At 40.8% G+C, this 23,886-nt stretch overlaps 1 protein-coding gene across 11 annotated transcripts in view; it reads right to left on the bottom strand.

The window, feature by feature from the left end:
• The window catches only part of LOC138743262 (rap guanine nucleotide exchange factor 6-like), a 235,964-nt gene extending 212,364 nt beyond the window's left edge, over positions 1 to 23,600 (bottom strand). For 5 of the 11 annotated variants that reach the window (XM_069898260.1, XM_069898267.1, XM_069898261.1 and 2 more), the window contains exon 1: positions 23,045 to 23,599. In XM_069898260.1, coding sequence (XP_069754361.1) covers positions 23,045 to 23,113 — 69 coding nt within the window. In that variant the 5' untranslated portion in view covers positions 23,114 to 23,599. Of the gene's footprint in view, positions 1 to 23,044 lie in introns of all 11 variants that reach the window. The other 6 variants (XM_069898257.1, XM_069898258.1, XM_069898256.1 and 3 more) reach the window with 3 other exon arrangements.
• Between the last annotated feature and the right edge of the window lie 286 nt (positions 23,601 to 23,886).

The raw sequence follows: 23,886 nt of genomic DNA, 5'->3' as shown, positions 1-23,886 counted from the left end.
GCCACGTTGGGACATTTCATACAGTGTGATTACTGGGTAATCAACCAACCAACATGTGAAAGGGTATCTGGTTGAGATACTGCATTAGGAAGCATTAAACCCTCTTTGGGGGGGGGGGGGGGGGGGGAAAGAGGGGAAATATACACCACCCATCATATTGGGAATGTTGACCTGGAAAAGGACACCAATGCTGGTCATTTATGTTTGCAGTGAATTTAAAAGATTTTGAGACTTTTGGATGCAGTTTTCCAATGTCTTGAGGTAATTACAGTAGGTAGCCCAGGTCTCTGAAGAATAAAGGCAACTAATCACTTTCACCAGGTGCTTTTTGTAACACCGGCAACAAACACAGAATTATCATGAATTCTTATTTTACTTAAACAACACTGAAAATATATAGTACAGCTACAATAAGAAATATTGCAAACAAAATTCTTGAATTCCTCTGACATTCGGATATATTATATGCATTATATACAATAAATACACGGTGCACCACCAAAGTGCTGGAGAAGCTTAGCAAGTCACTCAACATCCATAGAAAGCACAAGGAAGTCAACATTTGGGGCCTGAGTCCTTTTTTAGAAGTGCTGAAAAATCAGGCAGATGCCTGAATAAAAAGATGGGAGAAGAAGGGATAAAGGGAGGAGCATAGGCTAGCAGGTAATTGATGGGTGCAGGTGGAAGGGGAAGGAGAAATAAGCTGAGAAGTATGGTGGGTGAGGGAAGATAGCCAAGAGACCTCTCCGATACAATTAGAGAAAGGGATGAAGAGTTGGAGGAATGGAGACAGATTGGAAGAGGCAGGGGAAGGTGCTGGAGTTTGTGGACCTTTGCCCACAATTTATCCATATGAATGAAACAAATTTCACTTAAATCTACTTATTTTGAATAGAAAGGTAGGAGAGCAGGGTTGGAAGGGGTGGGGAAGAAGAGAGTTTCTCTCCCCCCCCCCCCCCCCCCCCCCACCCCTTACCCCAAATCATCTATTACTGAAGATAGTGAACAGGCAATGCAAAAAAAATGTTCTGGTAAGAACAACCTCTTCCCCATCCCCACAACGTCCACAAAAATTCACTTTGAACATTCACTCAAGTCAATAAGCAACTTGGGCAAAAGAGCTCATCCAGCATGAATGGTGTATTTGCACAACCAAGAGGTAACACCTTTCATGAGATACAACAATATTCTTGGCAAGTTGAGAGAAGGAGGAATGGCAACGTTGGAGTCTAAACCGAAAAGAACAAAAGGCCTTTCAAATGGATTTCATCAGTTTCCGAGTGACATTTCCATTCGACTTCTTTCAATGCAAGGTCCTTTAAAAAGCAAAAGGACTAACAGGATATCCGACCACTCCCGTCCAATACAATAGTGACTGGAAGGTGTTCAGGATACAAACAAAAATCTCTTCCTGAGCAATGTGCCACTTAAGGAGCGTCCTCAAATATTCTTAGCCTTCTTGCATTCATTGAGACAGAAAATCAAAAATCTATAAACTATTAGATGAAAAAGATAGCAGAAAGGAACATCAATAAAAACACACAAAATGCAAGAGAAGCTCAGCAGGTCAAACAGTGTCCTTTATATAGCAATGGTAATGATACATAAGTGACGGTTCGGGCTTGAGCTCTTCAAAGTGATGCTTCTCTATCATACTCAGGACATCACCATCTCCCTCTTTTCCACACCCAACACCATTCACTTGTCTCCCTGGCCACTCCCCTATCTGAACTCCTGAGCACAGGCCGTCATCCCGGCCGCCCGTGCACCCGGTCCCGGCCGCCCGTGCACCCGGTCCCGGCCGCCCGTGCACCCGGTCCCGGCCGCCCGTGCACCCGGTCCCGGCCGCCCGTGCACCCGGTCCCGGCCGCCCGTGCACCCGGTCCCGGCCATCCAAGTTCCTGACACCTTGAATGACATAGGTACTTACCAAGGCTAAACATTTGACCCATGGTAAAGTCGCCCCCCCCCCCCACCAAAATCTTTTTTTGGCCCAAAACATTGACAATTACACGAGGATACATAGCATTTTTTTTAAAAAAGAGGAAGTGCTTCAAGTCCATCGCCAAAGTCTTAAAAACAAGTTACCTTTACACTCAGTCTTGGTAAACAATGGTCCAAAACTTGTCAAAATAAAGTAAGCAGGCAGCTGAGAAGGGACTGACCCGTTGAAATCTTTGCAATGAGAGCAAATGGAAGCAAACTCGGAAACACACAACTCCGTGTGTCCATCAAAAATCCATGGACTCACATCCAGTGAATCCTGCACAGGCAGGGCTGGCGCTACCATTAGGGCCAGACCTCAGAGGAGCACTGTTGAAGAGAGAAAATTGTGTCCCACAGTTCAGGAAGCCTGAGGGGGGGAGGGGGGGGGGGAGGGGTCAGAGCCAGAATTGGGAGGTCTTGTGTACATCTGTAGGCTGACAGCCAAAGGGAGGGTTAGGAGTCAGCGTCGGGAGCTCTGTTGCGTGCCATTCATCCAGTTGAATCAGTTAGTAAAACTGGCGAGATATGCATTGAAAGAGAGAAACCAAGTGTAGATCAGTCAGCTGCTAATAGAGACCAATTTATCGCATTCAGTGAATCCTTACATTTAGTTTCTCCTCATTGCCATCCAAGTTCTCTCTCTAATGTTCTCGCTATCACTTTCCCATTTCCCTGCAAATTAAAAACATTTCCAATTTTCCTGTTTGGATGGTTTCTCTTTGAATTGAGAAAAAAAGTTTCATTTCTCTTTTCACAGAAGTTGGAAATATTAATACAAATTTCGGTTCTCATTTCAAAGCTGAGTCAAAGCTCAAGGATCAAAATCTATCATGAAGAGCAAATTAATAGAAACTCCAGATCCAACACTACAGTTGACTGAAATGACTGTGCTTCTCAAATCAGAAGGTAATAGGTTCAGAAAAATAAAGGAGACTCCCACATTCCAGAAATATTATTCATGCCATAATATTTCCATGGCTTCCAAACATTACACGATTTAAAGACCAGGCACTAGATCTCACCACTCAGAGCCAGTTGATCAAGAGTGTACCAGAAGTACAATATTTGGTTAATCCCACTAATGCATCTCAAATCATGCAATTACATATTGAAGATACAGGTCTCATATAGAAAAGCAAGTTTTTATATATATATATATATATATAAAAACACAAAGGAAAAATACTTTTAATATCTGTTTACCTGAATGTTTAACATTAATAAAGGTGCAGTAAGCCTTTAGCTTGCATTCTTAATAAGCATTGTACCTTTCAGCTATGTGTGAATTTCAACACTCAGACTTAAAAGTAGAGTGTTTTAATATTTGGTGGTGATTCATGGAAACATAATCAAATGAAATCAGACAACAAAATCCTTGGGGATGTTAAAGAGGGCCAACAACTTGCTTAAAAAGCTGGCTCTCAAAAAATATTGTTAACAATAGAGATAAAGGAAATTGTCACTGAAGACACATTCCAGGAATGTTGCAAATAAACTCTGGAATGCGACAAGGGCTCAGAATTGAGGGAGTGAAAATACTTGGTCCAGCTAGAAAGAGAAAACCAAAACAGGGACCCAAAAACAATTAAATAAATCAATGTAATAATTAACCATGACCTAATATGGGGCATTCTCGGTACCTGCAGGAAGACCACTTAAGGGGCTGACTCCACCTGGCCAGCTGTCAATCAGCTGACCTGAATATAGACCTGAGCTGGCCCCTCCTGAGCCAGTCACACAGGGAGCCACCAAAGCATGAACTGGTGTTCAGACTTTTACTGGAATAAAGCCTGTTCTACAGTCTTCAGAGTTTTGTGCTTGCTTGCTTGCTGCTACCTCAGTGCACCACACATAGTAATTGGTGAACAGAACTTTGTTCAAGACTTATTCAACAACAATGAAGATTGAATAATTCACTGAAAGCATAAACTGAAAAGTTACCAAGAATAGCTTGTTACTCCATGCAATCATGATTTTCACAGGGTGCTGGGTTCATCTATGAGGAGGTAGAAACTAGAAAGGCTGAATGTTTGGTGATTGTGATTTTGAGAGGGCCTCATCATTTCTTTTGATTTCCTCAATCAAGTTTAAAAATACCTGGTTAAGTGAGGGTCCAAAACTACACATTAGAACTGGGACTTAGTTGTTCAACCCAAGCGTCCTACATTTTTTGCTAAAAGTAACAGATATTGTCCATTTGCTTTGAAATTATGCAGATGTAAGTCTACTTTCACAGAAAGGTTTTAAGGAGTTGCTTTCTGGCGTGGAGATGGCTTTTAAAAGAGTTTCACATTGTGATGTGCAATCTCCATTTAAGAACATTCGCACTGCAACTCTTTTCCTTTCATGATTTAGGCTAAACTATCAAAGATATGAACATAATTGAATTTGATACTCATTAGTGTTCATTTTAGGTTTTATCAGTAACAATAATATAATTGTTGATGTATTGATATAGAAAATATTTCCTGTATTGAAATTAGAATCAGCCAGATTACCAAATTACCAAATTGATATAGAAAATATTTCTTGTATTGAAATTAGAATCAGCCAGATTACCAAATTACCAAATTGATATAGAAAATGTTTCTTGTATTGAAATTAGAATTAGCCAGATTACCAAATTGATATAGAAAATGTTTCTTGTATTGAAATTAGAATTAGCCAGATTACCAAATTGATATAGAAAATGTTTCTTGTATTGAAATTAGAATTAGCCAGATTACCAAATTGGTATAGAAAATGTTTCTTGTATTGAAATTAGAATTAGCCAGATTACCAAATTGAAGATGCATCTAAAATTGAGTCATGTTCAAAATGTTTATACTTCAGGAATTTATGAATTCTGAAAAACTATGGATTCGGTAATGATGCTGAAAAGTGAAAAAATACCACTAAAAGATGGCAATGGGAGCATGCAGCTATCATAATATCTTTCAAAAAATGGCCATTTATCATTAAGTTAGTTAATAGACATTTCAATATTTCTCACCATTAAAGACACAAGACTTCAGTTTCAAAGAAATATATAGTTTTCAAAAATTCAAGGTTTTAGAGTCGTATTTCTTTCAACTCTAAACAAAAACAGATGTTTTGATGAATTTGTATTTTAATAATACACAATATTGAAACTAATTATAACAAAATAATTTTATTGTGCCTGTGGTTTGGAGACAAGTGAGGCTTGTAATTTGATCATCACTTACTGCATTTATATATTAACTATGGGGGACATTTGCTTGATATTTGTTGTGCATTAGTTTAGTCCTAAGCTATTTGGATAATGGTTTTGTTGTAGAGCAACGCTTAAAATATAATGTTGAAAAGTTGGAACTTGTTTTAAAGGCAAGTTTCTTTGGATGTTTATTAACACATGAAAATTGAAGATAGGGGAAAACTAGCATAAGTACCTGCTGTTCAACCACCATTATTGTGTACAGAGCAATGTCACTGCCCAGTGCACATTTTACATCACACTACACACCCCATCTCTTTTGCTCTGGATTGCTGTGTAAAAGGACTCACTGACTCAGCATTCCTTCTGTTCTGTGTGAACAAGCATAGACCATAACAGCACAGTACAGGACCTTTGGCCCACAATGTTATGATGATGTTGTGAAGGTCTGGAAATCCCCTACAAAGGAATCCTACTCTACACCTAACAAAGTGAAGGCAGCAATCTTTCCTTCAAGACTGAATGTTACACTTACCATTGGAGAAAGCTGCAGCTGGCTGAGAAAAACTACCCTAACATTCCCACTTGCAAGCTGGCTTCCATAGACGGTTCATGTGGGTTTTTGGTCTAAAATTAGCTAATGACTACTCAAGATACTATTATAAAAAGGCATGAATAAAGGTTTCACAAGAAAATAAATCAAGTCACATGCAGAAGAAAGTTATTTTAGAACAGCAATAGCTGTTCATGATGGTGTAACACAAAATCCAATTCTTATCTTGAGATCAAATGTGAGTGAGTGGGGAGGGGGGTGTAGGAGGGAGGAGGAAAAGGGGAGAAAATGACACTGTGTATATTCAAGAGGGAAATGTTTGTGTGTATTTTGGTCAGTATGGTTCATAGTGTGAAATTTTTTTTAAAAAATTTAAAATATGCGCACAAGCTGTAAAAACCAGGATTAGTACTTAGTGGCTAAACAACACACTTGGTGGCAACTACAAAAAAAAATGGCATCAGTATTCCTAATATGATTTTTAGATTCAAGCAAATTAAAACATCTAGTTCATACTGTACTAGATGTTGGGCACACAGACTAACAATTTAGAGACAATGAATGGGCTAAGTTAGGGTATGGTTAGGGATTGCTGGGTATTATCAATATGGAAAATAATGGTTTGTAGATGAGGTAGTTGCATAGGACAGTGGAGGCAAAGATTTGGTTTTTTTAAAATGTTATTTCTAGCAATTACAGATGAAAAGAGAACTGTGACCAATATTAGTTTTTTCAGATAGTTTCTCATTTTTACACTAAATTCTGTGCTTGTGCAAGTGAAATGAATGAAAATTGTCATGTTGATTTTTGATCTGGTCAGCCATTAGTGTTGCACAATTACAAACTTTGTTTTGGCAGCTTTGTTGCCATTTTTCAATGATTCTCATTTTGGGTGATTCTACTGAAGTGCAACACATCTCAATTTTAGTGAATCAAAAATCTTACCAAGAGGTGCAATTATGACATCTTTGGTTAGGATTCCATTCTTGAATATGCAGCCTCCAGAAATGAACTTCATACTCCATAAAATTCAACTCAACATAACTGTGGTTATATCATACTTCAGACCTGGCACTATTTTATTCAGGCTAAAAATAGGCTGACTGGAGTGAAACTGGGGTAGTTATTGCCAAAAAAAATCAGAAACATATGCTAAACCTCTTAATCCTGCAACTCAGAGTAACTAAATCATGTGAGAAATAGAATCATACATCCTCATTTTTTTTCCTCAGGATCACTTCAAGAAACAAATAACTCATGCATCTGATAACGTGAAACAAAGTGCTATAGATTAATGGGGACGCAATTCAAAAGTCATCTATGCTTGGTTGGATTATTAATCTCAATCTCTGATGATTATTTCTTTGGTGTTAGACTGATTTTCTGGTTTTAACTGCTATCAACTTGCCCACAAATATGTCAGACCATATTTATAATAAAGATCACCAGCTACTAGTATCCTTCCAGTCGATCTATTGCTGAAACCCATGCATCCATCAGTTTACAAGACAAATTAAAATATACAGTAATTGAACAGAAAATTTTAGTTTTCAGCTAGTTGTAATTTTGAAAAAAATAAAATGGTTAATGTCCTATTGATGTTAATTGTAGGATGATTTCAAGTAAAATCTAGCATGCATATTATCATTCAAAAACAAATCCATAAGACTGGACTAGCTTCAGCTGAGCTCTGGCAAGGTGAACCTTGTTTCAATCAAGCTAGGGCAATGTAATTTGTTAATGTAGCTCTCCTAGATTATTCCAATTCAACCTTTCTTCTATCATCTTAAGATCATGTGATGCAGCTCACCTCTCATTCAGAATCTCCAAGTGAATTGTGTAAGAAAAATTAATCTAATCAATAGCACTAAAAACAATACCTACATATAGTATGCAGAGGGTGACAAGATGGATCAATTAAAGGTCATCAGTGTTCCTTCTTGTGCATCTCTCAGCATCCAATAAACTATAAACAACTCAACTTTTAGAGGCAACATTTGTGCAAGAAAGAGATACAGAAAAGAGAAGGAAAATTAAAATGCTTTTCCTTATCATATCTGAACATAATAGTGGAATAGAAGTTGATGATTTAACATCAGACCCCCATCTCCACCCCACACCCAAAAGCTTTTATCCTATTATATCATTTACCCATGATCTATTTGTAGGACTCAGACTCAAACAGCTACCATAATTTATCTCTATTAAAAAAACTGTTTGACCTATTCTTCCCACCCTGCCTTGAACAAGTATTCTATCAATTCCTCGGGATGAGGCTTTCTAATCCAGGACATCAGAGGGGTCACCCTTCAGGAAACATGGCTTCCCCTCTACTTCCATTAACTCAGACCTCACCCACATCGATGCCATACACATCTGCCCTGTCCTTCCCCTCCCCCCCTGCCCCCACCACCACCACCATTCCACTCACCAGATGCAACAAGGACTCACCCAAAATCCCACAAGTCTCCATATCCAACACATTATTGCTTGCAATTTCCTCCACCTACAACGAGCTGGTGGATTGAATACAAGAGTTGTAACAATGTGCAGCTGTACAAAAGTTAGACCTCACTTAGAATATTGTATACTGTCTGGTTACCACACAACAGGAAGTACATGATAACAATAGGGATTTTGCAAAAGAGATACACTGGGATGGTGTCTGAAATGTAGAGATAAAGTTTTAAGGCGAGATTGGATGGGTTGGGTTTGATCCCACTGGAGGCTAAGGGAGATTTTAAAAATCATGAAAGACATTAACGAGAGAGAGAGAGAGAGAGAGAGAGAGAGAGAGAGAGAGGCAGTCTTTTTCCTAGAACTGGAAAACACAGGTTTTAAAGGTAAGGAAGATAAATTTAAAAAGAGATCTGAGGGACCAAACATCAGATAATGTGGTGCAGGCAGAAACAAATCACATTAAAAAAGCATTTGGACAGCTACATAGATAAGAAAGGACTTGAAGAATCTGGGCAAAGAGAAGAAGTGGGTACAATAAAAACATTTAAAAATAATTCTGACAGGCTCCTGGATATTTAAAACAATCAGAATCTGGTTTGGCTCAATTAATACAAAAACTTTTCTCAGAGGTAGAGCAGCTTTAATTCATGCTTACATTGTTCATTTTCTTCAGCAAATGCAGCATGTTTAAATTATAAACAAATTGCTGTAATCTTTCAAAAAATAACAAAAAGATTGCTTCTTACATTACTCCATTTTATAGGATTTGTGCAACATGACTAAACGTGATCTGTTATTTAAGCTAACAGGACAAGGCTCTCACTTCCTGCAACAGTGAATCCTTGAAAAATGTGGATGATTCAAACATACAATAAAATCAGAAATTGCTGGAACACTCAGCAAACAGGCAGCACTTGTGGAAAGAGAAACTGTTAATATTTCAGATCCAAGACCTTTTTCAAATCTGCAAGAGAACAAGTTAATTTTCAGTAGCAGAGAAGATGGGGAGGGAACTGATAGAATAAAAGGAACATTTCATTTGTCCTTGCCACACCACAAATGTTATAGCAGTATAGACTGCAGTTTCCAAATTTGTCAAGTTTGAAACAAGTAACTGAAAAAGTGAGGCATTTTAATGTAAGATTTACAATAATTAGAACTCAACTGTGAACAGTAGAGAAACTACATTATTTATCATTAGGTGAATGGTTTTCTTTTGTCTCCCTTTTTTCCTTCCTGTTAATGAAATCAGTCCACAGTACACCAGCAATAGTACAGTAACTGGATAGAATTTCCTACAAAGTTTATCCACACAAAACTTAATTAGAAACAGAAACAAGCTACCATCCAATGTTTGATGCATGCACCTTCCAATCAAAAGTGATTGTATGCATGTCAATTAAAATATTAATTGAAAGTAAAATGAGTGCTTTCCAAAAGTGAAGAAATTTTAACTTCAAAAGGATTGACAAACAATTAGTGATTCAACTACAATAAATGTCTTAATTCAATATCTTAATTTCAAAAGCTTAAGTGCTTCAGATTGCTATCTAATATTACCTAATATTATTCTTGGTTAAGCCCAATATACAGCCTTCTTTGTTGTACAGATCAATGCAAAGAACACTTGCAACCTTTGTTTTCTATTTCCAAGTGAAATAATAGCTATACTGATCAGTGCCATCTCAAATATTGGAAAATTAATTTAGAATCTATTTCATATTACCTTTGGAGGGAGTTTCAAATGAGGCACCCGTAAATGAATATTTCTTTTGGCGATCTAGCAAAATTCCTAATTAAAATCAATAATATCAATGCCTGCCAATTGGCCTCTGATCCGAGTTGCTTTATGGGGGTTGTGCACCGATACAAGTGACTCCACTTCTTGAGCAACCAACAAATTCTGACTGAGTCTTAAATAGACCAGGGAAAGATCAAGTTTGTTGTCATGCAATTGTACATATACAAAACAGTGCATCTCCAGACCACAGAGCACACAGCCAGCCACATAGTGCATCCTAACACAAACATAGCAATCCAAAAATATGCATAAAGATAATTTATAGGTTTCTAGAATTGTTCAATGTCTCACTGCCTAGCTGCTTCTCCAATACTGGCAGTCCTGGTTTGTTTTGTTTATATGTTCCTAAATATCTTCCTGGAAGGTAGAGTCTCAAAGATAATGCAGCCTGGATGGTAAGGGATCTTGATGATTCTCCAAACCCCATTTAAGCACCACTCCCTGTAGATGTTGTCAAAGAAGGGAAGGGTGCTACCATTCCACACTATGATACATCCAGCCAGGACATTCCTTGTGCTCCTGTAGAACTTTATTTTTTTAAAATACAATCTATTTTGATTCAGGGGTGTTTCTGGTGATAACTTCACCTCAATTCCAATCTGCTGATTTATTTTATACCAAACTTTAATTATATATTTTCATAGTAAGGCTTCTTTTATTCCCCAAACTAATTTAGCATCCTATTTATAAATTAAATCTGCTGCTATCCTCACTCCTGTAGAATGTTGTTAGGATTAAGGCTGGTAGTCTTGGCCTCCTCAACCTTCTTAGGAAATGAAGGCACTGTTGACTAATGAGGTGTTACTGTTCCAGGATAGGTCATTTAAATGGACAGCAAGGAACTTTGTGTTCCCTACTCATTCTCCAAAGGAGCCATTAATGAGGTGGGGAGTGGTTCTCCATGCTCCTGAAGTTCACAATCATCTCTTTTGTTTTGATCATGTTGAGACTCAGGTTGCTACTCATGTACCACTGTACAAGCCTTTCAATTTCCTCTCTGCAAGTCAACTCATTGTTGTTGTCGATGAGGCGAAATTCCACAAAGTTGATGATTCTGTTTGAGCGAAATCTGGCAGTGCAGTCATCAGTTAGTAGCATGAACAGTGGTGGGCTGAGCATGCAGCCCTGAGGTGCGCCAGTGCTCAGTGTGATAGGGCTTGAGGTTTTGCTGCTAACCCAGATAGACTGGTCTTTCAATCAAGAAGTGCAGGATTCGGTTGCAGAGAGGTGCACAGAGTCTCAGTGAGGACAGTTTATCCACCAATCTCACCAATTGAATGCCAAGCTAAAGTCAAGGTTCAACGGCTTAGTGTACGAGGCTTCATTCTCTTGGTGAGTCAGGTCAGAATGGATGATTAGGGCTGTTGCACCATCTGTGGATCAGTCTGGCCAAAATGCAAAATGGAACGGTTCATTGTGGCTGGTAAGTGTGCTTTGGTGTGCTCCATAACAAGCTGATCAAAGCACTTCTTGATCGTGGCAGTCAGTGCAATGGACAGTAGTCATCTAGTCCAGCTACCATCAGTCTCTTGGGCACCAAGATGATGGTGGCTGCCTTGAAACAATGGTCTGCTGGAGTGCGTTAATGAAAATGTTAATTAGGACCTCAGTCAGCTGGTCCACACAGTCCCTTAGCACCTGACCAGGTATTTTAACGGTCCTGCTGCTTTGTGCGGGTTCACCCTCCTCACCTCAGCTGTTGCTATACAGGGTACCTGCTCCTCAGCAAGCGACAGGGTTTTCTTTGGTGACATGTTTTCTGCATTCAACCACTTGTAGGTGGTCTTCAGCCTGTCAGGAAGGGAAGGGTCATTATCACTAACCCACATGTTTATCTTGCGTTCTGATGGCATTATATTGTTTGTGTTACGAAGCAGATGAATCAAATACAATCCACGCTGATAGGCATTTTTCCTTTGCCAAAGAAAGTGTGGTTGCATGTAGCTTAAATTTCTATCAATAATCAATTAAGTGCATGCCCTGGTTACATACACATTTCACCACCCCCCCCCTCCCCAAAATAGCTATTGTGCACCCATTCCAAGTGCACTTTTCATAAATTACTTCAGCTATTACACAAATGTTTGTTTCATCAATTCTTTATAATCAATGTAAAAAATATTTCACCCATCACCTACCTATGGAGCCTATTTCCATCAGAAAATATCAAAAAGATACTTTGAAATAAATTTGATGAGATGAAGCAGTGGACCCAATTCCACAATCTTAGTAAACTGCAAATAAAGATCTTAAACACTGTCACATTCTTTGAACCTATCCTTTTCAGATGGCGTCAGAAATGAATAGGATTCAGTTAGGTAAAGTTTATAACTTGAACAAGCTGTGACTAGCATTCTTCTTGCGATATAATAATGGAATGAAATAAAGAGCAGCATCATTAGAAATCTGAATGCTTTAGCAGAAATTTGGTCACCTTGAAGGTTACCTCAAAAAAAAATCAGTGAGCTGTCAATTACATTTTTAATTCTGTGGGGAGATGTACCAGCTAAATCAAATATACATGAAAAAATTGCACCACAGCTTGGCAAGAGACGAGCAAAAAAAAAAAATCACAAAAGTAAATATGGAAGAGCAAATTATTTCCAAATATTACAACTTGTAGCCACATGTTATTCAAAAGACACACACATGTAGTGTAGTCAGGTTGAGTTTTATTAGGGCTCAGGCCTGACTTTTATACTTAAATTGTTCCCGCCGCGGCGCGTCCCCCCACCTCCTCCCCGGCTGACATCACAACATGCAGGTTTCCCGCACATAGGTAATTTCCTGCATAACCACGCCCTTCTTCCCCATATGCTGTCCCTATCTGTTGGCTGCGCAGCAAGGCCAGCACCATTTGGAGTCGCTGGCCTTTAAGCTGCCCTTGCCATTCACCCACTCGTTCGATGGTTGGGGCTAGTGCCACTGAGCGGTCTGTGAGGCTTTGGTTGCAGCTATCGCCGCGGGCCACCACAAGCTACACATATTGCAAAACTCACAATAAACCTTGAGAATAATGTGCATCTCACAAATAATGCTTCAAACATGGTGCAACAATGGGAAATATTAGCAAAACATTCCAGCCCTCTTTGATACCATCAAGCCATTTCAACCTCCCACCTCAAAAAAACTCAAAAAATACTACTTGAAAATACAAATAATCAATCAGTGCAATCTTACGTCTTAGTACAGCTGAAAGCTATCAAAAACTTATTCAATTCGGAATACATTCAATGCAGTTCAATCTCAATCCTCACTCAGCAATTTAAAAAGTATTTTCAAGATGTCTACTGCACATTCCATAAAAAAAGTGGCAACATGAACTTTATTTCAAGTACTTGTAAACAAGGCAGATATACTTTCATGTTGGAGTCTTACAACAAAATGAAATTATCATCTCCCATTCATTTATACCACTTGCACATTCAGAGCCCAATCAATTGAAGTATAATTTAATAATTATTTACTAAAACAACAGTCCCAAAATGGAAATCTAGATAGAAGCCATCACTACAAGGTTATATCAAATTACTAATAATGATCACCAACAGCAAAATACAAATTTATTTTTGGATGCATATTCATCAGGTTATATCTATATTAAATAACTTTCCAGAGATACTCATATTATGGATTTACGAAATGCCAAAAATCATCTGCAATTAAATTAATGGAAGTATATTTTCTCCCTTTTGAATGTTCCAAAAGATTTTACAAATTCCAGGTGACAATTTTAAAGGCCATCAAATATGGAAGCATTAATCTATTGTGTAATGAAACTGCATCCTTCAACAATGGAACAAGGGTCAATCTGAATGATGGCTCATTTCAGCAAATGTTAGATACCATTTCAGAATCTAAGTCCTTTGGGGGAAAAAAAATCAACATTGTAACTGGTTACAAACTTGGAAATTTGTTAATGGCTGACTGAAAGAGTTTATAATGGCTGCATCATAAAGGCAAGATTCATTGGTGTTCTGTTATTTTTAAGTGTATAAAAGAGAAATTAGGAGGGCAAGTTACAGTTCAAAAGATGAAACAAAAAAAAATTTAATACATCTTTCATCAAAATACAAATCAAGTTCATTAACCTTGGAAACTATTCAAAGGACCTGAGGAGTGGCGAGCTGAATTAGCACCACCAACAGATTTAAAGTTTAAATTTTAGAAATTGATGAGTGTTTGTATATGATAAATAATTTCTGTATCCATTCATGAAACAATATTGCACAACATGAGATTAAGTACAATTATGGAAGACAGAGAACACAAGAAAGGAAGGCAGTGGAAATAAGAGGAGAAAAAAAAGAGCCAGAATAAACAAAAACAACCAGAAATAAGTGATGAGATTCTCTACAAGTTTTTTTTTTAATCTATAAATAATATCATGCAAAAGGAACTCTTATAACAATGAGTTCCAATGACAGTGCCAAGATAATTATAGGACCATGACTTAAACCTTAATTTCACTTCCAAGACAGCATAATGAGTACTGTCCATTAGTAGCAGGGAGACACAACAACTTGTACATTAATTCTACTGGAAATCTATTTATTAGTTTAAGGAAAAAATGTTAATGCCTAAAATTCTCATTTAAATTTCAAAAGTCTGTACTATAACATTTCTACTCAATATAATTTCTACTTTACAGATCCCTGAAAAATTAATCACTAAGCTTGCCTCAAGACTGGCTGACAATGTTTACAATTACATATTCTGACAAAAAAAATTTGGCCCAAATGTTTAATTATTGTTATGAATGCTGCTTTCTGTCAGTCACTGAAAGAATTTTATCTTTCATAAATATTACATAGCTACTCGGAAGACTTTTTTTGTTTTACAGCATTGACTGTTGAGAATCAAATTTTTCTGTATGGGAAAATCCCCTGAATCAAAGTTATGAATGAATGGCATCCATCAGGGCAGCATGGCGATCATAATGGTCAGTGCATCGCTATCACAGCACCAATGATTTGGACCTTCCTCTTCATCTACCTGGACAATACCCTGATAGCGAGCAAGACTCAAGGAGCACATCTCACACCTTCACCTACTTTTACCAACTTGCTGAGTTCAACCACACTAACAACCCGGCAAAGTGCCAGTTCGGTCAAGAAAATAGACTTCTTGGGCCACAGAATCACCAAGGACATGCCACTCCTTTACCCAACAAGGTGAAGGCTATACGACAGTTTGCCAGACTGACGACTCTGAAGAGATAACAGGAATTTGTGGGTATGGTGAATTTCTACAACAGGTTCATCCCCGCAGCTGCTAGCATTGTGCACCCACACTTCGCTTTAATGTCGAACTCCATGAAAGAACTTGAGTGGACCAACAAGGCACAGGCCGTTTTCCAGAAGACCAAGGAGGCACTGGCTGCCACAACCATGCTTATCCACCCACACATGGATCTGCCCACAACCCTCACAGTTGACATTTCCAACACAGCAGTGGGTGGTGTCCTGTAACAGTTCGTAGACAAAACCTGAAGGCCCCTCGCCTTTTTCTAGTCGTCACGTACGAGCATCTGATCTGAAGTACAGTGTGTTTGACAGAGAGCTGCTCGACCTCTAACTCGCCAATTTCTTGGAGGGGCAGCCTTTCATGGTCTAAACAGACCACAAGCCATTGACATTTGCATTCTCCAAAACTTCTGACCAGTGGTCTGCCTGCCAGCAGTGGCACTTATTGTGTATCTCTGAATTCACTACCTCCATCCTCCACCTTTCGGGCAAAAAGAATGATGTAGCCGACGCACTCTCCAGGCTGGCTGTTCACGGCCTGGCACAAGGTATCAGCTACCATGGCCTGGCTCGAGCCCATCAGGACAATCCAAAGACCCACAGTTTCAGGATGGCAATCGTGAGTCTGCAGTTCTGAGACCTCCCACTGGACACCAATGGCACTACTTTACTCTGCGACGTCTCCAGTGGCCAACCCCGACCTCTTGTCCCTGCCCAATGGCGATACCTGGCCTTTCCCATCCCTCCACTCGAACAACAGTGCAGATGACATCCTCCTTTTTCATCTGGCACGGCAAATTAACGAACGGACGAAAACCTGCATGCAATGCCAAATGGCGAAGGTTCAGTGGCACACGAAACCCCACCTCCAACAGTTCGACACATCGAGTCACAGGTTCCAGCATGTCCACCTCGATAGAGTGGGCCCCATGTCAGTCTCCCGAGGGTCAAGCTACCAGCTCATATAGTGGACAGATTCACCCGCCGGCCAGAGGCCATCCCCATCCTGGACACCACCACCAACACATGTGTCAGAGCCTTCCTCTCTGCCCGGGTCTCCCATTTTGGAGTCCCAAGCACAAATAACTACCAACCAAGGGCCAAATTCACCTCCAACCTTTGGAGTAAACCCTCCAAACAGCTGAGTACCCAGCTATGCCGCATGACTGCCTACCACCCCCAGTCCAACAAACTAGTTGAGCTTTTTCATCACCACCTTAAGTCGGCACTGATGGCAAGGCTTGAGAGTCCAAACTGGGTGAATGAACTGCCATAGGTCCTCCTCGGTATACACACACCACCTAAGGACGACCTCAAAACCTCCTCAGCAGCTAGTCTACAGAGAACCCCTTGCTGTCCTGGGCCAATTCCTCCCTTCACCGCTAGGCCAAGTCTTTGACACCGCCATCATACTGGAAAGACAGAGACAAATTGGGAACACTCGCACCACCACCACTATTGCAACACTGTCACCTACGCTCCAATAACCCCACAGACTTAAACTCCATTGACTATGTGTTTGTTCGCAGGGGTGGACACAGGCCATCCCTCCAGCGTCCCTTTGAGGGAATCTACAAGGTGCTCCAGAGAAATGCCATCAAATGATATATTTAATCATTTGACATCTTGACATCACTCTTGACATCAGGGGCAGAGAGGAACTTTTCACACTGGGCCACCTAAAACCACCCCACTTGGACTTGCCAGAGCCAGTAAAAGGTCCCGCTGCCAGTACGTAGAGGTCGGCCATCGAAGCAGTAGATCTCACCCACGGCAAACCATGAGACCACCAGTGGCAGTTCTGTGGGTGGTGGGGGGGGGGGGGGGGGGGGGTTTGTGCGGCAGTGCACATAATTGCAGTGGTGAACTGGCCCTGCTTGTCACGCATGGTCACCGGGGCAGCTGCAGCAAAGATGGCGCCGCTGGCCCGTCTCTTCTGGCACAGACCATAAGTACACGTACGTCAGCATGACACAAGTTCCAGGATGCGAGGGGACAAGCTCAGATCAGCCTGAAAGGCTGCAGTGTGGAATTCAAAGTAAATCAATTGTGCTAGGTTTTTAAAATCCTACAATATTGAAAACTGAGAGGTCATTGTACAAAGATCACAAATTAAATAATATAACAGAGTCTATTCTGTACCCAAGGCATCTCACAGGACAATTTTTAGCTTCACTAGACATTAATTGATTGCATTAAACTTTCAAACTGAACTTTAAACTGCAGCACATGATACAATTTTATAAACATTACAAGGAGAACATTTTTTTTAAAATATAGTAGATAGAGAAATGAGATACAGCTATTTGAAATATTCTTGTTCAGTTACTTCATTTAGCTTCAGGAACCAGTGTAATACATTACCACAATACATCTCGACCTTGTTTTATTGGCAATGGTAAATTGCTTGGTGGGGAAGCAGTCAAAATGAGTAAGCAAGTCATTTTTCCTTCCAATCCCACTTCAGTTAAATATCATTCAATTTTTACTAATTGATGAAGGGCAACTGGTCCCAGATTTTGCCCCAACTCATTTTTGAATCACATGGATATTAACGTACAGGCAATTCATTTCCTCCTTTTCTTCACTGCATTGAAGCAATTAGCTCTGTTTTCCTTTCACTTTCTTCTTCCTCCAGGAAGTTGAGCAACTTTGAGGTAACTACTGATAGTTAAACTTGGATCCCTAAGAAGCAAAGATAACCTGATGAACATTCATGATGTGATTAAATATATCATTTGATGGCATCGTTTAGGGAATCCTGGAAGATGGTAATGATGCAAGGTCATAGATTGCGAGAATATGCAGCATCGAAAACAAGTAATGATATAAAAACACAGCAGCAGGACAGGGGTATATACAGTATACACACACACAAAAAATATTTTGAAAGGGTGAGGATGCATTGTGAAACCTCCCAAATAAATTGTGCGCATATTTTCCCACACTGTTTTATAAATTGTGAGTGTGCGCATTTTATTCTCACTACACATTTTCCCACAATCTTCGATGAATTGTGTGTTTATAAATGTTTGATTGCAATCTCATTTCTCTTGAACCTGATACTTTCTCAAAACAATGACCAGCGCGGGACCCGTCCGTGGGCCATCAGGAGAGTCTCCCGACAGCCTGCCACCAGCTCCCAACAATAGATGGCAGTGATGCTAGTGAGGCCACACCGTGACAATGATCACCATTAGCACCCCAATTTCAATTTTGCATACAAGACCTGGAGAATATTTTTGGGGAAAAAACGTGGGTCTAACATACTATCCAATATGGTATGTTATTTGTGACACTAGACGCCATTGTGTTACAGATCCCACCTCTTTTGATCCCAGAATGCTGGGTTGCTGTGTAAAAAGACACTCTGTTTAGTGTAACCAGCCAAAGCATCTTCATGCCACGGCAATATCGTGGGATTTCAGTGTAAAAACATATTTGTTTAGTGAATGCCAAGTGAAAAATCGCATGCCTGATGTGAGTCATGAAACAAATCAGCAGTAGAAAATGTGGGTTTTGAATGCATATAGATGCCAATACTGTGTGCATACCATAGCTCAACTCCAGAGGTTGCATTGATCTTGATTCTGAAAAAGAGGCAATGTAGGTTGACAATCTCTCATGAGAAATACAGACAAGTTCCATTCCAGCAGAAAATTTGTCAGGGATGACATGCAGCATTGCAACAATACACTCAAACTAGTGTTGAGGAATGATACAGCTTTGTTTGTCCTAGTCCTCATTGACATTAGATCTGCTGTGGACTTGTTGATTTGTATCATGGTCTGCATGCTCATGTGAAGAAAATGCTGACAAACTTCTGCAGACCATCAAATTTCAGTAGGCTGCCCAACTGACACACAACAGTTTAAGTATCAGCAGAGCTGGTCATGCATAGCTACCAAGTCAAGCTCTACATGAATGTAATTCACACTGCAGTTCAGGGAACAGTTCTTCATCCAGTTGAGGACAACCTTTCTTTTGGTACAGTACGTGGAGATCCTTCTGTAATGCAAGGACATGCCTCATGACATCACAAGGTTTTAAAACAGATAGGCAATGGCATCAGTAAATTGACTGCCAGATTTGCAACTGCACTTTTCTTGAAACACATCTGCCCAGACACCAAGCAACAAGTGAAATTTGGAGAATGTTACTCTAGGGTTGTTTTTCATACCAAAGCTTATCTTAAAGTATTGACCCTTGTGATGCTGATAAGCCTCACAATATGTGCAATATTATAATTAACTGAATCAGAATGCCTGAGTCTTAGGCTCAAATTCCCATTATGAAACTGAAAGTCAAATATTCTGCTGGATTTAATTAAACAAAACAACTTAAAAGAAGGAAAAGGGAATTGAGCACTGGAACAGACAACAAAAATCCTCTCTTCTGACCTTTTGAAGGAAAGAGCATTGAAACAGTTGAAGCTGATTAAACCCAGGAAAATGTCCTGAGGAAGTCGAGCAACAATGCCCTAGGGTTGGGTTAACTGCCTTCTTACAAACACAGCCTTCCTTTATGCACAAGGCACGACTTTAACAGTGCTTTTCATCATCTTCAAACTTCCCAATGTATTTTCTACAGATAATTACATTTTTGAAGTACAATTACTGAGGCAAAATAGGAAAGATACCAACTAATGTGTGCACAAAGTGCATTATAATCATACAAATCAATTACAGTTTTTCACTGCAAGATAACAAAAAAGTGAAGTAAAAATGTGAGGCTGAACAACCTCTAGGATAGGTTTGATAATGAAGACTATACAAAAGAGTCTGGAAAAACAACCAACTGAAAAACCTCACAAAGATCAGCGTATACAGAGACGTTGTCATACCCACACTCCTGTTCGGCTCCGAATCATGGGTCCTCTACCAGCATCACCTACGGCTCCTAGAATGCTTCCACCAGCATTGTCTCCGCTCCATCCTCAACATTAATTGGAGCGACTTCATCCCTAACATCGAAGTACTCGAGATGGCAGAGGCCGACAGCATCGGATCCACGCTGCTGAAGATCCAACTGTGCTGGGTAGGTCACGTCTCCAGAATGGAAGACCATCGCTTTCCCAAGATCGTGTTATATGACGAGCTCTCCACTGGCCACCGAGACAGAGGTGCACCAAAGAAGATGTACAAGGACTGCCTAAAGAAATCTCTTGGTGCCTGCCACATTGACCACTGCCAGTGGGCTGATATCGCCTCAAACCGTGCATCTTGGCGCCTCACAGTTCGGCGGGCAGCAACCTCCTTTGAAGAAGCCCGCAGAGCCCACCTCACTGACAAAAGACAAAGGAGGAAAAACCCAACACCCAACCCCAACCAACCAATTTTCCCCTGCAACCGTGTCTGCCTGTCCCGCATTGAACTTGTCAGCCAAAAACGAGCCTGCAGCTGACGTGGACATTTACCCCTCCATAAATCTTCGTCCGCGAAGCCAAGCCAAAGAAAGAAGGATGAATAGCTTCATTGAAATGATTTCATCTTGGATTAAAGTGAGACTGTATAACAGAAGTTTAATGATATTATAGCTGAAGTTAAGCAGAAAAATCATTTGAAATCATCTGATACCTACTGTATGTAGGCAGGATGCAAAAACAATCAGACACTACTCCTCTTCTGCCACCACTACGCCCTGTTCTTTATTAAGTAAACCCCAACCTTGACCAAACTTTCTATTGGATACCTCCTTCAGGTCTTTTATCCTCTCTTAACCCTTTCCTTTCTTATTGCAGACTTGACATCAATGGCCTTGACTTCTCAACTCCCCTCGTTAGCCTAACTGCAACCCCTTTGAATGTGGAACACTCCACTCTCTTCGTGCCAACACCAACCTCGTCATCAAACCTTAGAGATGTCGACCATTCTTTTTCTCCCAGTATGCCACTCGGCCTACTGGATTCTTCCATCAGATTGCGTTTGGCCATTATCACATCCAAAATGGTTTTATGATAGGCAATGAGGTGTGGAGATGGATTTTAATTTCTCCAGACCTCTCCCCATCCTAAATATCCATTTTTAATCAAGTGACAAACTGATCATGGCACTTGAAAGGGTGAAATGCAAAACACCAGCAGACTCGGAAAGAGTAAAACTGACTTCGATCAATGGATTGCCAGTAAACCAGGCAAATTTAATGAAACAGAAAATTAGATGCTTAAAAAATGTTCTAGTGTATAAAATAATATTCTTAAGAGTTAGAAGTAAATGTCTTAGCCTGACAGTGCCAAAGCCTAAATAACTACATCAATTATATTCCTTCCACAAGGTCAGAAGTGAGAATAATCACAATTCCTCCAAAAATGACAACATTCAGGCATAGGCTGATGTGTCAAATATGTGTTACAACAGTGCCTAGCAATGTCTGTCTTCCACAGGAAAAATTCTTGATATTTGCTACTATAACCATTGAGATACATCAGTGAACATATAATTACGCAGCCACACAATGGATACCAGGAATGCAATATGTATGGCTACAAACATAGATTAGAGGCCATGAATCTTGCAACAAAAAAACTGCCTCATAACATCCAAAACATACAACTCAGGGGCATATAATATACTCCTTACTTGCCTAGCTGAATACAGCTTCAACAAATAAAGAATTGAACATGGTGGGCCAAAGGTGTTGTTTCTGTGCTGTAGCACTCAGACACTGCAATCTAGGTCAAAATAGCCCATTTGATCTGTACCCCATTTGTTATCCTTAATATTCCTTCCCTTCACCACCACCATCACGTACTGCTGCATTAACAACCTACAAACTAAACTGCATCTACTCCATCTCCTAAACCTGTAGCCACTGTCACTAAGGGCAGCAGGCACAGGAGCAGCACCCCCCCCCCAAATATATCCAGAATGGGAATCACTCCACTGTTTGTCACCAAAATTAAACATAAACATAAACAACAACACAAAAAAAAACAGATCTAAAGAATTACACATTTCCAGGACCAGATGGTTTAATTCCAGGGTTTTAAGTGGCCACAAACATTTCAAAAATCCCAACTGAAATCTTCCATAAGTGCCTCAAGATTGTGGGCTCTGAGTGGGAAACTACCAACAGTCAGCAGCCTAACAAAGCCAAGGGGAAACTTGGAAACTACCGACAATTTCACCTTTAATTTGCCATTGGGAATTTACCTGAATGTTGGAGAATGAACACCCTAATTTTTTTTTTAAATAATCAGTTGACCAGAGACAATTAGCATTGATTTGCTCAGAATACCTAGGGAGGCTGAATGAATAGATTTAAAGCCCCAATTCAAATAAGTAACTCCCAAGAAAATCTCATGACAACCAGCAAATGGGACATGTTCGTCATCCATTCGAATGTCCCTGATGACTCTGCTTCGCCTGCACCCGTGGTGTGTTCTGCAATTGTGCACGAAGGCAATTCCCCCAATTTTGCTGAAGTCCTCAATATATTGGAGACCAAAAGTTGATGAAGCATCTCCCGTCTGAGTCAGAGACAAGGACAGGAACTGCTTCTCTGGCTAAAGTCCAGAGCAACCATCAAAAACCCCACTTTGCAATGACTTCATCAATGCTCCCCAACTTCTTGGCTTTTAACTCCTTCAACCCGTGTGCAAAAGACCGAATTTGAAGGAGCTCGGCGCAAGATTGATTCTTTTGGATTAAGTAACGAGGGTTTGCAGCTCCTCCTTCGCAAACACTGCCGACGCAAGGTCATCCTCAGTGAGTTCATTTTTTGTCGGCACATTTAACAATTAAAGGCAGCTGGACACTCCCTTTAAACAAGTCAGCGCGTGTTGCCGGAGAGAGAGAGAGAGAGCCAAGTTTTTGTTCGCCTACCTGTTGGCTTCTCTCGGACGGTTTCTTCATCAGAGCCTGTTCGAAGAGTTGGTCCACATAGGAAGTCATGATGCCCTGAAGAGCGAGCTGCGGGCTGCCTCCCTCACCACATGAAGCCAGCGTCTCCGGGAGCTGTGAGAGAGGGGCCGGAGGAAGCCCCCCCACCCCCTCCTCCTCTCCCTCACAGAGGGCGGCCGCCGCTCCCACACATCTTTAACGGCCACCCACTCGCAACCCAAGTTCTCTCGGGCCAACCCCCCTCATTCGGGAGCCGAGAAAGGAGACCCCCCGCCCCCCCCCCCGGGAGTGGGGAGAGGAGTCGCTGCCCGGCGTTTTCGCTGCGGCCGGCGGGACCTGCCGAAGGGTTGTGTGCCAGGCCAGGCCAGGCCCGCCGCCGCTTCACGCGCTCCTTCCGTCCGTTCCCCCTGTCAAACTCCCTCTCCGCTCGGCCACAACTTCAGGCGCCGCCAGCACGCGCACGTGCGCGCTCCGGGACCTCGCCGCCTGCCGATCAAGCGGGCGGTCACCGCCTTGCCCAGGCCGTGCACCCTCTGGCTCGCTCCCCGCTGCGTGTCGGCGGGGCGGGGCAATGGGGAGGGGGGCGGGGCAATGGTTGGAAAGTATTCCAAAGTTCGGGAAGCAACTGGAGAGAGAGGTGGGGTAAATAGTAATTCAGGTTGAGGTCGTGCCCGCAGAATTCGGGGAATTAACAAGACTCCACATTTTTAATTTGCAGGGTTGGGGGAACGAGAAGGAAACCTGCGGTGGGTTCGAAACCCACGGAGAGGATGGGTTTTGTTAATCACAGCTGATCTGGCTTCTGGCTGCAGTGTTTGTCCAGT

The sequence above is a fragment of the Narcine bancroftii genome, chromosome 9 (genome assembly GCF_036971445.1).
Source record: "Narcine bancroftii isolate sNarBan1 chromosome 9, sNarBan1.hap1, whole genome shotgun sequence".
Lineage (NCBI taxonomy): Eukaryota > Metazoa > Chordata > Chondrichthyes > Torpediniformes > Narcinidae > Narcine > Narcine bancroftii.
Note: the sequence above shows the minus strand (reverse complement) of the source record. Positions and strands in the feature narration are given on the sequence as shown.